Source organism: Xenopus tropicalis, chromosome 2 (assembly GCF_000004195.4).
Source record: "Xenopus tropicalis strain Nigerian chromosome 2, UCB_Xtro_10.0, whole genome shotgun sequence".
Taxonomy (NCBI): Eukaryota; Metazoa; Chordata; class Amphibia; order Anura; family Pipidae; genus Xenopus; species Xenopus tropicalis.
The window spans coordinates 15,522,057-15,539,230 of record NC_030678.2 but is presented as its reverse complement, the minus strand read 5'-3'; the positions used below and the strand labels follow the sequence as shown (position 1 = coordinate 15,539,230).

The window sequence follows — 17,174 nt, the reverse complement described above, 5'->3', positions numbered from 1 at the left end:
AAGCTATTTATCTTCTAAACCAATCCAGCAGCGAGATTTATGTTGCTTTTTTGTGCAATCTGGAGCCTTGTCCGTCTGGAAACCATCCGGCTGTCTCCTGTTAAGCCCAGTTCATCCCCTGAATGGGGTCTAGTGGATCTCAAAGGAAAAGCCCCAAACACCATAAAGCGCTGAGGCTTTTTTATTTGCTGAAGTGTTACAGACCTGCTGGCAGTTTAACTCACCTCCCTGCTAATCCTGCACCTGGGAGGACTTAATGCTCTTGCAGATAGTAAGCCATCTTGCACTGATAAAACACTCAGGATCATTCTTTTATAGGGGCCACTGGTTCATGGGAGTGAGGGAGGGGGGGGGCAGCGTACTGTAAGCCTGTCTGATTGGTCCTTGCTGGGCTTTGGCACTTGGATTGTCTTGGAGAAACTAAGTGCATAAAATGTATTTGCTACTTTAAAGGCCATTATCCCTTTATTTGTCTGTGTTCCCTTTGTGTGTATTAAATATAGAGGTAATGTTTGTTCCTTCTTGCTTTATTTCTCTGGCTCAGCTTACAGTTTCAGTCTTGCCTAAGCTGCCATTGTCTTTCATTCCTGATGTCCACAAGCATCCTTGTTACTTCCAGAGCCCCCCATTGTATGGGGCAGACAGATTGACAGTCCGGGCAGATACAGGTGGTGCACCTTTTTTGAATCACTGCCCGCCCCTTTTAGTGATGTTACCAGATAAACTCCACTAATGGCTCCACCTATACTTTACCCATCTCTGATGTCACTGGAGGGGTGAGGCTGGTGAAGGTAAATAATGAATAAAAACCTAGGAATGCACCCTCACCTGCTTTTTTTTTTTCTTTCTTCCCAATTGGTGCCTGTGCTGATTGGGTAGAAAAGGGGTTCCATCCTCTCCCTCAGCTCTACCATTGGTTGGGGACTGAGGGAGGGTTGAAAAATTGCATATTTTTAAAAATCTATATATGCACTAAAGACCTGAAGGTGCTGCCCTAGTCACATGTCATGGGTTCCTGTATATAAAATATGGCCCTGGATGTGGACCAGTAGGGAGAATGGGGGTGGCTATAAACTCTAGCACCTGTGCATCACTATTCTGTAATATACAGTATATGCACTGTGAATACTGTGTCATTGCCAGCCTTTCTGTCAGTCCTTCCCAGAGCCAAATGCTTTTGGGCTGCCGCCATTTACATTAACCAGGTGCAAATGGTTCCCCTATTGTTGCAGACACAATATGGCGTCCAAGTTGTGCATTGAGTTCTAAGCAAGCTAAAGTCATTTAATGTATTTCCAGGCGCCTACAAGTTATGAATTCATAGAACAGCTTGGAAAGCCGTCTCCTACACGCTACCTGAGAGTAATGCTATGTACATTACTAATACCATTGGTAAATTCTCTTATGGAAATGCATCCAACAAAAGACCCTGCAATCTCCCAGTCTAGCCAGGCCTTTCACATTTATACTGCCTCTCACAATATAAATTGATTTTAAAAGGATATATTTCCTTAAGGCAGTAATTCCAGCCATAAACCCAAGTCCTCTTGGGTATAATTCTGTTCAGCCTTGTTCATCTGGAACACATTTCACATGAACCAGGGACGTATGAAGGTATGGTTTTATAATGGAGAAAATTAAAATTAAATGCAGTCCGCGGTATCGCTCGTGTGTAGTCATAGAGTTCTTCTCTTCCTCCACCTACAATTATAGGCGTGAGGTATTACTTGGCCTTAAAAAGTGTGCAGCTCAGCTCTAGGTTATGTGTCCCACGGGGCCATAGGATGTAAAGTACCTATAGGGTAATCTGTATAACAGCATATGTTAGAGATGTTAAAGAGATGGGTCCCAGACCTCTAGGTGTAGTTGAACTCTATATAACACACAAAGCAAAGTTTGGCTGCTCAGACACTACAGACTCAGTTATAGTTTTTGCAGAGAATTATTTGGACCTTCTTTGGAAGGGTAGCAACTCTACTCAATCCTGTCCATGGTTGATCACCCACCCTTTTAAGCAGAAGCCTGGCATTCCACCACCCAGCCCATCCATTTCCCCTCCCTGTTACATCATAACCCCACCCCCAAGTGACATCACTGCCCACCCTCAAACTGAAGACCGGTATTGTCAGCAAAAAAAAAAAAAAGATGGCAACCCTACTTAAGGGTGGAGTTATGGCTTCAGGTCTCATCGTAGGCTTCTCTGCCTTGCCTGCCATATACCCTCACCCTTGGATTTATGATGATGTCATTTTTTGTCTATGATGACATCACTTTCAGGTTTATGGGGGTAATGGGCTAGGTAAGGATGAATTGATTAGTAAAAATGTTGGTTGCCCGTCTAGATGTGGGTCAGCCATTTTGGTCTACCCGGTAAGACTCAAGCAGGTCTATAGTGGACTCCCTGCCATATTGGATGCCTTAGCTAAGGAAGAGCTGCCCATGTCCCATACACTGCTACTGCAGCATCGTATTGGAAGCTGTTCCTGGAAAATGTTCAAGACTGAAAGCAGACAATATGGCTGGTCCCACACATACGTATAAATAGATGTATACAGAGAGGGAACCTTCCAAGCACACAATGAGCTGTACACATACTCAGTCTGTTCAATAGCAACTCATGGCATAATAAAACAAGAGGTGAATAACTGCTATATAATTATGGACCTACTGTGGAGCAGAATAATAAGGCTGAAGGGTATTGAAAGAGAAGGGGAAATGGGGATACCATACAGGAATGGGGGTTGCACTGAGACTGCATTTATAACTACACTTCATATCTTGAGTTATATTCAGTATTACATACTCATCCTGTTGCTATCTGCTGCTGCCGCCCCTGGTGTGTGTTATTATTATTATTATGATTAGTATCAAGGTAACAGGATCTTGTCTCCTTTGTACACGAGCATCTTCTTAAACAGGCTCTAAAAATAGACTCGCGTTTAATGAAATGAATAATAATAGCTGATCCCCGGCGCAGGGTCTGTGTGAGGAACGTTTCAGTAGAAGCACATATTTCATTAGCTCTGCCTGAAACAGCTCTTTTAAATACCACCACCTGCCGCTGTGCACCCATCCAGATGCTGCTGAACTACAATTGGCTTCATCCCTAGGGCTGCAGGGTGCCGATGTCTCCCTTATAGTCACCAAACATTAGGTCAGTGCTAGAACTCCTGGATGTGGGCATTATTGTGAGCCATTGGCATGGGGGGCGATATGCACAACATACTGTTGGCAGAAGGCACTAGAAACGAATGGATTTGGATATTAGTGACATGAGATACAAGTGTCAGCAGCAGGATGTGGATACCAGTGGCAGGAGGAAGTAGAAACCAGTGGTAAGAGGAGGAAATGGATATCACTGGCGGGAGGAAGTGGATACTATTCACAGGAGAAGGAAATGGATACCAGTCGCAGGAAGAAATGAATTTCAGTGGTAGAAGGAGGAAATGGATGGCACTGGCAGGAGGAAGTGGATACTGGAGGTAGGAAGAGGAAGTAGATACTAGTGGTAGGAAGAAGAAGTGGATACTAGTGGTAGGAAGAGGAAGTGGATACCAGTGGTAGAAGAGGAAATGGATACCTGTGGTAGGAAGAGGAAGTGGATGCCACTGGCAGGAGGAAGTGGATACCAGTGGTAGGAGGAGGAAATCGATACTAGAGGTTGGAAGAGGAAGTGGATACCAGATACATTAGAAATCATAAAAAGACTGCATTTTTTTAAGTTGATGTATATTGCAATGTTGCTTGAAATTATGTTTGTAAGAAGCTTAAGTTGTATTTGAGCGGAGTTCCTCTTTAGAAATAGCCATCAAGCTGCCTCCACCCCTTTCTTTGCTGCATAATGGGCAAGTGGAAACATTATGGCAAAACCATGGCTGGATTCATTTGTTGCTGAGGAGAAAGTGCTTTTCCCCATCTGCTGTGAGGTACTTACCTCAGAATCCCATTGTAGTGACAGGGAAATGAAATTCTCACTCCCTGGGGGATATGGGGATGGAGAGGCAGGTTTATTCCCCGTCGGGTTGATTAGTTACAGTATATTAATAAAGGCAAAACAAACAAATAGTATATTAATAAAGGCAAAACAAACAAATAGTATATAATAAAGGCAAAACAAACAAACAAATGAAGACTCCAAATCCAAATTCTGCACCCCCCCCCCCCGCTATTGTTTCCCTGCAGTACCTCAGTCGTTGATTGAAATGAAGGGGCAGCTTGTTAAACATCCCTGATTTAGTGGAAAAGGATTGTTTTTCTTACATAGAGCCAATACAGTATAACTTCCCCTACAGTTCAATAGAAATACCCCACGGGGTCATTTGCCAGTAGGAGCTGACAGATACTGAGCTCATACTTCCCCTTTAAAAAAATGCATCTGATCCAAGTATAAAACTGCCAGCAGCAATAGGGATGATAAATGCAGCAAATTATATCCCATAATTACACAAACACAAAGTCTCTGACTTACTCTGCGCATTCCATTCATTATGTAGGTCTCAAGTGAAATGCTTCCTAGTCGTGCCCTACAAGCAATTAAGCCAATCAAATTCCTATTCCTTTGACACCACATTGTAATACGGAACAATTGGCAGCAGTTTGTTACCTGTTTCAAGTAGTTTTGCCTATTTTGTGTTCTGCATTGACCTATCATTAACCTTTATACACAGGCCACTGTCCGTAGCTCAGGCTGATCCTGCTTGACGCTGCATTTTTCTGTTGAAGACAGCAGAATCGCAGGGTTATGTAAGTCCTCACCTGGTTTGGGGCTATGGTGCACCTGTATGTTTAATGCTATTATGTAAGGTACCATAGGTATGTCATACTGTGTAATGAGCTTTAGCTATAAGCCATTTTATTAATCTCTTCCTGCTCACACAGCTCAATAATAATTCCAGTATCCTCCATGCAAGTGCAATTAATAGCTACCCTCGATTATATACCTCTCACCCTATGTTATTCCTTTCCCAAAAGAAAAGGGAAATCAAGACAGGGTCCCTCAAGATGTTATTATTCTGCAACTTCCAGAATCCCACCGGCAGTTAAATGAGATCTTAGTTCTTCGATGGAGTTTATAACTTCAAGTTTACTTTGCCAGATAACAGTTAGTTCCCATTTCATGGTCAATTAAGTTTCTGCAAGAGTGGTCCTGAGGATTCCCAAGTACAATTAATGCAGTTCTGCTTTAACCTTGGTCTTCCAATGACAAATATTTACATGCATGTTTCTTTGCCCTTTTATGTGTAAATTGTGACAAAGAGAGGTTATTTTCAATCATAACCAATACTAGCAACTCTAAATCATATACGGCAGAGCCCCCAGTCTGCTTTCAGGGGTTTCCAGTGGCCCTGGCTGCAAAAGTAGAATCTGTAAGGTAAATAGGGATAAGCTTTGTCCTGGGATACTGGCCTGTGTACTTTGTCATCTAACAGCTAGAAGACCCCCCCACCCACCCACAGATCTGCATCTCAGCATGCACTAGGTCCTTTTTGTTTTCTGTTTGAGAACATTGTGTTTTTGGAGGCACCAGAGTCTAATGAGAACGGAAGATAATGAAATCCTATGGGTCAGTGCACACATTTTCACCCTGCTTTTCATTCTGCAGCAATTTAAATAATGCTGTTGGGGGCACTTTTGCTTTGTAGGTTCAGCTCTTTCTTAAATCCTTAATAAGGACAAAATGCAAAAAAAGCAAAACAAATAAACAGTGAAATAAAAGGACCAGACTTCCTATCTCTGCTGCCTTTTTTCCCTCTATTAATTGGCATGATGTATTTATTTTACCAGCCTGGTGGTAACTATAAACAGACCAGCATACCAGACATACCTAGGCATAACGGCATATTGAATAGGACTAGAATTAGACCAAGCCTGGCAACCAGCAATAGTAATGTGTGGGTTGACCCATTCACTTGGCCCAGGACAACAATTGTAAGCCTACCTGTGAATAGAAAACCATATCGATTTACCAATGCGGTCCTTGCCTGATTTTCTAACCTGCCCGATAGATATCTGGACAATTTTTTCATATTAGTTGAGTGGGCCATTGTGAAGGCCCTATAAATGGACTGAAAAACTGCTGAAGAGGCCAAGTCTGTAGCTTTTATGGCTCGGTGTATGTCCACCTTTACACTTCGGATGAGGCAAACATGGTCATCATTCTGGCTTTATGGCTTATGGCTATGAGGCCAGTAGCCCATCAGGAACTGTGTGGAACATATATTATTTCCTGCATGCCAGGCAGGTATCATCTTGATTCTTATTTCCTTGTTAAATTACAGTGAAGCTATCTCCCATTACTCCCATTAAAGCATAACTTCCTGTAACTATTATGGTGCAAACCTCTTGGCCTAATTGGGCAAGAGAAACAACAAAAAAAAAGCACGCAAATTCTACCATTTTCATTGTATTCCAAAAGTAGAAACATTCTTTAATTTCTCAGAAAGTTCCTCCATGCCCTTTTGTGTTCCAGTAATAACAAAGGGACTTCAATAAAATAAATGCGCATATTTCCCAAAGTGGAACGTTACGTGTTTATCTGCAGTGTTTACCCGTTTGTTCTTAAGAAAGATTCATTAAGGATGGGAAGAAAGAATCCACCTACTCATTGTGCACTTTATACTTGTGCATAATAACTGCTTTTCATTCAGATTATTCAGAGCAAGGGCCTTTTTTTTCTATAAAGGATTCTAAAAATAAGCCACGGCTGCATACGATGAATGCAATGAATTATGGAATAAAATGCCAATAGCAGAAGCTTATTTAATATTGTTTCTAGCAAAGGCGAATGTGGTGTTTACCACTGGGAAAAAGTGATGGTCAGTACACCCCATGTGACAATGGCAATTTTGCTTTATTAATGGGGATCATGGGGTCCTGCCCTAAACTTCATGGAGATTTTTGGGTCCTGGCATACAGGCAAAGAACCTGTGCTTTAGGCTCATTATTTTGGTTGGTGAAGACTAACCGGTGACTGATAAGACTCAGATGACAAAGGCAACAATCTAACTGCAGTCACTGCTGTTGGCAGATGGTTGCCATTGAAGCCAATGGCAAATGGCACCAGTTGTGCATACATGTCCCCGCTCTGTGTGCCATTAGCTTTATGCTTCTAAATGTATAGTCCAGACTGTATATTCACATGAACCATTTTTAGCGAGCATTCTAATGCCATTAGTCTCTTTACCCACCCAGCCAGCTAGCCAGCCAGACCAGATTAAAGCGGGGAAGAAAGTGTCAAAATCCCCAGGCCTTGCTGGGTACTGTAAGGACAAGGAACAGACATTCAGACACGTCTCTGACGAATGCATGTCGCCCAAGATAGGCCTAATCTTACAAGCAGTTATTTTTAGAGGCATATGGTTAGTGTCCCACTGGCAAATAAAGCATCTAATGGATAAAAAAGCACAAACACAAGCAAAAAAACAGTTTTTAGACTTGTTTGTTTCACTGTAAAATTATTCAGTGTGGCTCAAGAACTGTTTTCCTGCCTTTGAAGGCAACGCTACAGATACAGGCGTGACTGCATATTATACCCTAGAGGTTCATTGTCAAGGTTAATAGGTCTCTCGGCACAGGTGAAGATCTAGTAAGTGCACATTCCAAGCAAATACACAAACCTCTAGTATTTTTCACTGGTCTTGAATGGAAATCAGAAGACTTTTTAGCTTATATATTGCTTGCCTAAAACAGGTATGCTTTAGTCTGATAGAGTCTTCATTCCAAATGTAGTAAATCCATAGAACAGGTACAATATATATTTAACATGTTTTTCCATTTGCACTAGCAGTCAGGGAGGGACTGGCTTGCAAGTATACTGGGGTAGGTCCCGGTGGGTGCCTCTGTATGACAAATCTCATCAGTTGCCCTCATTTCTACCATACAAATGTGTAATACAGATACCATTTAGTACATTTGACATCTAACGGCGCATAGAGCGGGACCTAGATGTCTCTTCTCTGGTGGGCCCCAAGAGACCCAGTCTAAAGTTGGCAACCTTACGGCTTAGGGCTAAAATATCAGATCACTACAGCAGGGAAATGGGCCATCAGGCAAACTCTGTTAGCACCAAACTGTTGGTCAACTGGAAAAGAAAGCTGAAGGCCTGAGAAGAACCCGGGAAGTATTAAGGGCTGGTGTCACCCTACTCATCGGATCTAAGTACGCCCCTCTAGACAGTGTAGTGACCTGCATGGCTGTGTAGGACGTCACGCCTGGAGGGCAAATGCACAGGACCCCTCACCCCCCGAAGCTCCGCTGCTGGATATTCACTGGTAGGTCTGGTGGCTGGGAAGCTTTTTTATTTTTTTCATTATTTTTATTTTATTAATGATATAGGCACCCAAGTGGCCCTCACCCTAGGAACAGGCCCTCGAGTGCCTATATATAAATACAGCCCTGAGAAGAACTATAATAAATAACTATATTGCTTCCTTAAACATACCAGTATATAATATAAAGATACATTTCAGTTTGAGTACTGTACAAACAACACCCCTTCATTGTTCCAGCATTACATATTCCATAGAATCCATTCCTCCTCCTAAATATTTTTTTTATTCAATTTGAATGACTTTTTCATATTCTACTTTTTCTTTTTTTCATTTTCACATAATATCAGATAATCCATACAAAAAGCAAAAAATATTTCCAACCTTGACCTCATCCCCAGGTTGGACACGTACATCTTTTTCCTATTACAAACATCTTGCTATTTTAATCTGAAAAATGCATTTTCTATGTGCGAGGAAACCAGAGTTTTCCAAATTGCTAACAGAAGGAAATAACTTTGTAAACTGCGGGCGGTTTGTTTGACTTGGGGATAGGGTTACGCTGCCGGCAGAACAGCTCTTATTATAAGGAGATATCAGATTGCTCTTTTCCTTTATACACAACAGATTGATTTTTGGGGGAGAGCGTTCGGGGCTGCCGTACAATTTATTACTAGGGGATGCCGGGAAAGCTTCCAAGGCTAAAATTCCGAAATGCAGATGAATGAGATAAAAGCTACAGTATTTTTTTTTTTCAAATAAGGTCTTTGTTTTAAGCAGAAGGGGAAGTGAACAAATACTTTTCGAGTGAAACGAGCAGTAGGTTTACCTTTAAAATGCAAGCCACCTTCTAGTATGGAGCTCTAAATATTTCAGATATATATATATAAAAATAAATATATCTATAGCTAACAGTTTATATTAAGGACTTCTGTTCATCGTTCCTTGACAAACAGATGTGTGAACAGAATATTCCTTTTCTATTTATTTACATTGTTATATATTTATGCAAGTTAGGGGGCAGGAAAGGGGAGGCCAACGTACCTCCCCCTGTCAGCCCTTTCGTGAATACAGTAGCGCTGAATGCAGGTAGCACTGTATTCATGGGATGCACAAAGGTATCAGCAGTCTAAAATGGCCCTTTTTTTACACTCCATAGAATGCAGTAACAGCAGCCCTGTGTTTATAGAGGTAAGCTGAAGCAAGCGACATGGCAGCTCAACCTCATATGTTTAAATGTAAATTTGAATAAAAAAATTTGAAACGATTTCTGCTTTATACAGTATATAGGGCATTGATCCCCAACCAGTGGCTCGTGAGCAACATGTTGCTCCCCAACCCCTGGGATTTTGCTCCCAGTGGCCTCAAAGCAGGCCCTTATTTTTTGAATACTTGGCTTGGAGGCAAGTTTTGGTTGCATAAAACCCAGTGTAAAGCCAAACAGAGTCTTCTATAGGCTGTCAGTATACATAGGGGCTACCAAATAGCCAATCATAGCCCTTATATGGCACCTCCAGGTACCGTTTTCATGCTTGTGTTGCTCCCCAACTCTTTTTACATTTGAATGTTGCTCACGGGTAAAAAAGGTTGGGGATCCCTGATATAGGGTGTAGTTTCCTTATAGTGTAAGTCTCCTGAAGTTACTTTGGATTTGTAATAGGCAGCAGGTTTGCTTGTAGTTCAGCACTGTCTTGCAGACAAAGCGAGTTAAGAGTGCATTTACCCTTCACTCATTGACTTAGGCAGTGTAGACAAAGTGTAGAGCTCAGCACATGTGTAGCCGTGTGTGGGAGCAGAGCGTGCTTCAGCATTTTGCCACATTAATGTAAGATGTGACACATTACCAGGCAGCACGTATGGGAAATGACACTTGCAGTTATATGGCTTTTTTTTCAAAAGAATAGCTTCCTCTGCTCCTTCTAGTATTACACGTACTTATACGTTTCTTTTGTACAATAAAAATTTCTGACATACACAATAGATTTCAGCTATTATACAAAACAGAAAAAACACACAGAGAAAATATTTAACCCCCTACTGTAAATTATAAGGATCTTTAAAGTCACTGAGGGGTTCTGTGACCATGTAAATGCATAAGGTTGTAGGCCAAATGTTTTCATGTAAATTATAATGATTGCTTCCTAATATCCTTATTGTTTACAACAGCTGCTAAATTATTAGATATATTAGAGGGTATTATCCCCCCCCACTGCTACTATAGGCACCATCTCTCCCTACTATACCTGCTATCCCACAGCCCCAGTCCCTTCCCAGAGGCTATTATCCCCCCACTGTTACTATAGGTACCATCTCTCCCTACTATACCTGCTATCCCACAGCCCCAGTCCCTTCCCAGAGGCTATTATCCCCCCCACTGCTACTATAGGCACCATCTCTCCCTACTATACCTGCTATCCCACAGCCTCAGTCCCTTCCCAGAGGCTATTATCCCCCCACTGCTACTATAGGCACCATCTCTACCTACTATACCTGCTATCCCACAGCCCCAGTCCCTTCCCAGAGGCTATTATCCCCCCACTGCTACTATAGGCACCATCTCTCCCTACTATACCTGCTATCCCACAGCCCCAGTCCCTTCCCAGAGGCTATTATCCCCCCACTGCTACTATAGGCACCATCTCTCCCTACTATACCCGCTATCCCACAGCCCCAGTCCCTTCCCAGAGGCTATTATCCCCCACTGCTACTATAGGCACAATCTCTCCCTACTATACCTGCTATCCCACAGCCCCAGTCCCTTCCCAGAGGCTATTATCCCACTGCTACTATAGGCACCATCTCTCCCTACTTTACCTGCTATCCCACAGCCACAGTCCCTTCCCAGAGGCTATTATCCCACTGCTACTATAGGCACCATCTCTCCCTACTATACCTGCTATCCTACAGCACCAGTCCCTTCCCAGAGGCTATTATCCCCCACTGCTACTATAGGCACCATCTCTCCCTACTATACCTGCTATCCCACAGCCCCAGTCCCTTCCCAGAGGCTATTATCCCACTGCTACTATAGGCACCATCTCTCCCTACTATACCTGCTATCCCACAGCCCCAGTCCCTTCCCAGAGGCTATTATCCCCCCACTGCTACTATAGGCACCATCTCTCCCTACTATACCTGCTATCCCACAGCCCCAGTCCCTTCCCAGAGGCTATTATCCCCCCACTGCTACTATAGGCACAATCTCTCCCTACTATACCTGCTATCCCACAGCCCCAGTCCCTTCCCAGAGGCTATTATCCCACTGCTACTATAGGCACCATCTCTCCCTACTATACCTGCTATGCACTATACCTGCTACGCACCACGGGCTTAGATTATTTACACCTGCAGCTCATGTAAAGTTAAAGTTGACCTTTACCCCTTTATTCTAATACTGAGAATTTCTATTCCAAATATATTATTGCACATCTACATTTTAACACTTATCTGCCCAGGCATGTCTGATTCTTGTAACTGAGCTGCCGTTTTTGACAAACCCTGATGCAATACGAGTTATTGGCTGTTGAATGATGTCATATGACTCATAATTAGTTCTTACCTTGCCCAAGGCCATAAAAGAGGCACATATAGGCAGTTGCATCTCATAGTAATAAGTTGTCACTTGCTACCAATTGTGGATATGAACATGGAAGGCTTTTTCTTCTCTGTTGTTATTAGATTTATTTTATTCAAGTCATAAAAGAGCCTTGTATTTTAGACTCATTAATGCCTATTAACATGGGTAGGAGCTGCCTTATAGCTTGCTCTTAAGTGACACACTGTTTCCTTATTACCTTACCTTACCTATTGACCTTTGAACTAATAATCTCTCAACGTGGGATTGCTTTTTCTTTAATTGCAATTTTAAAAAATAATTTACTGATATTAAATGTGGCTTTAGAGCTATGATTATAATCAAACTCTGTACAGTCCAGCTGGTCCAGACATAACACAGTGCTAGAATGGACATTGCTGAAGAACAAGTTTTCTCTCTTTTGCTGAAAAGTGTATTCATAATTTATAGCCCTCTGTAAATTCCTGCAAAGACTGCAGTCGGTTCAGCTGCGACTAAGCTAAGCTCATAGAATTCTTGGAGTTCGTTAACCTTTCAGGTTTGAAAATACCAATAATTGGAAAATCTTGTATTTTATTATGAGCTTATCAGACTTACTAGCCAGGGCCAGGCAGCCCTTTATACTCCTGTTGCTATGGAAGTCCCAGCATGGCACCTGTAGGCTATATTGGACTTCACTATCACAACGAATGCACATAATGGGCATTGTGTGTACTACTGGGAGTGTGAGAACCTGGGTGGCTGACATCTGATTTCTTTATATTGTGAGCATATGGCTAATGTCCCACGGGGGAAATTTAGTCACTGCTATTTTTAAAAAGTACATTCCGGTGACGAGTCGCTCATTTTGTCTCCACATAGAGAAGAATATAAATTGCCAAAACTAGTGGAATCACTGAAACTAAACCCACTGAGCAGGAAGTCGCTGCGATTTTCCCATTGCACTGAATGTAATTTCTAATTGTGGGCGGGGAATATGACACCTGAATTTGTGGGAAATAGAATCGTTACATCGTTGAAATCTCTTTTAATCGCTTGGAGTAAAGGTCCCCATACACATGAAGATTCGCTCGCTTGGCGAGGTCGCCAAGAAGCGGATCTTCACCCAATATCCCCACCTCCGGGGGGCGATATCGGGGAACATGCAGGCTAATTCGATCGTTTGGCCCTGGGGCCAAATGATTGAATTATAATGGCGGCAATGGGGCAGTCGGTTCAGGGACTGCATCAGCGAGCCGATGTGGTCCCTGATCCGAGTGAATCTTTTAACCTGCCCGATCGATATCTGCCCAATTTTAGGGCAGATATCGATCGGGTATGGCCGTTGTTTCTGCCCCTACACAGGCCGATAAGCTGCCGAATCGGTCCAAGGGCCAATATCGGCAGTTCCGATCGGCCTGTGTGTGGGGACCTTTAGACGAGTGAACTTGTTTTTTAAAAATCGCAGTGACTAAATCTCTCCATGGGATATTAGCCTAAAAGTTGGCTTAATTATGTAATGGGTATTGTTTTCTAGTCAGATCTGCAATTGCCCAATACAACCACAAACATGCTGGGTAAAGTTGCAATGATCCAATCATTTGGCCATAGCGTTTACCAAGCTAGCCAGAAAACACCTGCCAAGGCTGGGGCCAGTACTAACAAATTGCAGGATGGATGAGTGTGCAAGTAATAACCAATATACGTGGGGTTTATGAAGTAGATTAAGGCTGTACCACAAATTTCATTGTGGTCTTTGATCTTATTATGTGGTAATCCTTTTCGTGACTAGATATTTGTTTTCTTCAGATTTATCCTTTCTTTGGAAATTGCCCCGAGCGGTGAAACAGGTTCTGTGTTGATCTGATATTCTGCTATATCAGCCTTAACTTGCTATTTAGGCTCTTTTGTAGCCTCTAGGAATGCATACATCTCTGTATTTTGTTATTTCCCAAAATACCTGAGTGACGAAAGACAGGCTTTCATAAATTTTACGCAGGATATTTATCTTTAATTCCATTGAATATGTAATACTCATAAATTTTTTTATATGTGAGGATTTAACAAGCACAACCAACTATAAATAATACCATGGATTCCCTTCCATCAAGAGCATTTCAAGTACTAGTTGACAAAATAAAGGCCCCAAGGAATTGACAGGAGTATCTAATCAATTAAAAGCTTTCCAAAACAATAGCTGTTGTGTATGGGCATTTCTTGCTTCATGAAACAAGGGTACTTTCAGGCTCAATAGATGCTTTGTTCTTATGTTATTGCACATTAAAACTAATCAGTCCGCTAAGAAAGTTTAGAAGAGTGGAGACTCCATCTGTAATGGAGAGTGTTCCCAGTAGTGAGAGGGATTATGGGATTTACTGGATACTCTTCAAATCAACTCTGGTGCTGAAGCTTTGAGGAAAAAAAGCAAGAGATGTTTGGTAAAGAAGCTGTTTCATGTATAGAATAACAGAATGGAACACATATACCTATATTCTGTTTAAAACCTATGACTCTTGTGTCAACTTAAACTGAATGGAAAATAATAAAGAGCTGCGGTTGAGGTTTATTGTGCCCAATTGAGCAACAGTTTCAAAATGATTAACTGTAAACTAGGCTTGTTTCAATAGGGTCATTAAAAAGGTGTTTAAACCTTATATATATTTGTATAACTTTTAAAATATATGCTTATATTTACTCATGTAAATTACCTGTGGCCTACCTGACCGATATCTGGGCGAAAATTGGCCAGATGATGTTTTTAAAAAGCTCAACAGGGCAAGGAGTCTTGATGCAGTCCTCGCCCAAACAGCCTACATCCAGTCAATGTGATTGGGCATATCGGGGAAAGATTTGTTGTGGAAATTCAGATACCAGAAGTCATTTGGGGTAAAAAAAAAAAGATGATCTGCAGGCTGGCCCTTGCTATACAGATTCACCCATAATAGATGTAAACATCGAAACAGATACAAGCATGAAAATCTTCCATGTTGGAAGAATTAAGGGTAAAGTCCATCCAGTGAAGTGTAACTGCAGTAAAGTTGGAGAAAAGAGACCAATTTCCAAGACAGCTGAGAAGGTCGTCCAGGTCATGCTTTTACTAGGAAAGGAAGTCATTTAGCCCAGAGTGGTTGAAAGCTACATTTAGCCAGGTAGTAAAGTTTCAGCAGTCACTTATAAAAGGAATTCCTGAGTTATGGACTAATTCAGTTGTCACGCCCTGTTAATCACTTTTAATAAACTTTATTGTTCCAGGTGGCCATCAAGGTGATCGATAAGAAGAAAGCCAAGAAGGACACATATGTTACTAAGAACCTGCGGCGGGAGGGCCAGATCCAACAAATGATTAGGCACCCCAACATCACCCAGCTCCTTGACATTTTGGAGACAGAGAACAGCTACTATTTAGTCATGGAACTTTGCACTGGGGGTAACCTCATGCACAAGATATACGAGAGGAAGAGAATAGAGGAGCACGAGGCAAGGAAATACATCAGGCAACTTATCTTGGCCGTGGAGCATCTGCACAGAGCAGGAGTCGTACACAGGTAATTGTAGGCAATGTATTGCTTTGCTTGGAAACCTGGCTTATGTGGCTTCTATCAGCCAATGAGATGTTTACTTTCTTTATTGTAACTGCTCTAGACAAGTTGGTGGATGGGGTAAGCATTCCCTCTGAAAGTTGACTTTAGAACTTGATAAATGAAGCCCCCCCATCCCCCCAAAAAAGAGAAGCTGCACTTTTGGCCTTTTACATACAAACTAAATATTTATTCTAAGGTAAACACTTTGGACCATTCCATGACCTTTAGACCAAAAAAAAAACCGTCCCAAAAAAGGCTCATGTATTGATTTCAGAATAAATATTTGATTTGCCCGAAGAGTACAGCGCTCAGCTTTGAAATGTATTTTTCTTTAAAGTTGGGTTTAACTCTCTCACACCTCTACAGTTATCGCCCATTATATCAATTCTCTCTCTCTTTTTTTTGTACCACACTCTTGTAATAATTCCCTTTTGTAAACGTAAAGAAATAAAGATCAGTTCCGTTGGGGGAGAAAATAAAGACGTGGAGTAATTTTCGGATTCAATGCAAGGTTGTTTGATTCCAAGCAATGTCTTCCAGCCGCAGAGGAAGCGCATTAATGAATGAGTCACAGGCATTGTGAGCGGAAAGATCCGAACTTGTGTGGAGAAAAAAAAAAAAAGATCATTTTTTTCAATGGGCTTCAGAGTTTTATGGCATGAAAGGAGGCAGCTATAAATAAAGGGGGATAAGTCACGACAGACAGGAATTCACCTGGGCGCTATGTGAAGAGCTGGCTGTTATTAATAGAATAATAGATAAAAGGCCATCTGAATTGATGTTCTGTTGACACGCCATTACAGAATGCCACAGAAATTCTTCTGATATAAATCAAAGTGGGCTCGAGTGAGGCGCATCAGTCCGCTAACTTAGTGAGCAGAGTCATAAAATGATGTTGCATTAAAAACCTATATATATATACTTCGTAGGATGTGGACCTGGTCATACATGGACAGAAATTGGTTGCCTACTAACTGAATATCCTCTTGCCCTTGTATAAGGCTAAAACAATCCCCTTCACAGATATAATTTAATCCGGACTTGATTGTCAGGGTGAGGACCATATCAGGCCAATTATTCAATTCATGTCTGACAGGTCTCTAATGAGTCAAGAATGGTCAGGGAATTAATTATTTATAGGAGTACAAAACTCAACCCAGAATTACGGTGGCCATACACCTTCAGATCCGCTCGCTTGGCGATGTTGCCACGTGTGGGCGATATCAGGAGAATCCAGGCTAATTCAATTGTTTGGCCCTGGGGCCAAACGATCGAATTATAATTTCGGGTATAGGCAAAGTCGGTCCGGGACCTCATCAACGAGCCGGATGCAGTCCCCGATCCGACTAGATTTTCTAACCTGCCCGATCGAGATCTGGCCGATTTCAGGTCAGATATCGGTCGAGCAGGCCCATCGGTAGTGCCCATACACGGGCTGATTAGCTGCCGATAATGGTCCCTTACACCGATTCGGCAGCTAAATGGCCCGTGTATGGGGACCTTTAGTCTAGACATGCTTCTCTACCAGCCCAAGTCCACCACTGCCCCTATGTAGGGAAGATCTGTGCCCTTAGGATACCCACAGTTTCCCATCAGTTAGGGACCAACTCATAATATAAAGTAGAATGTATATAAAAAATATAATATTCACAATACAAATCTAAATCCAAAGTCACAATACATGACACCGGCATAGAAACCAGTATTTTCTACATTTGAATTAAGAATCAGCCCAGTATCCATCAGTAGGATGGATGTCACCTTACTTTCTGC

At 42.0% G+C, this 17,174-nt stretch overlaps 1 protein-coding gene across 2 annotated transcripts in view; it reads left to right on the top strand.

Moving 5' to 3' along the window:
* The window catches only part of hunk (hormonally up-regulated Neu-associated kinase), a 54,843-nt gene that overhangs the window by 20,788 nt on the left and 16,881 nt on the right, over window positions 1-17,174 (top strand). For both annotated transcript variants that reach the window (XM_031895706.1, NM_001127077.1), the window contains 1 exon segment: window positions 15,073-15,365. In XM_031895706.1, coding sequence (XP_031751566.1) covers window positions 15,073-15,365 — 293 coding nt within the window.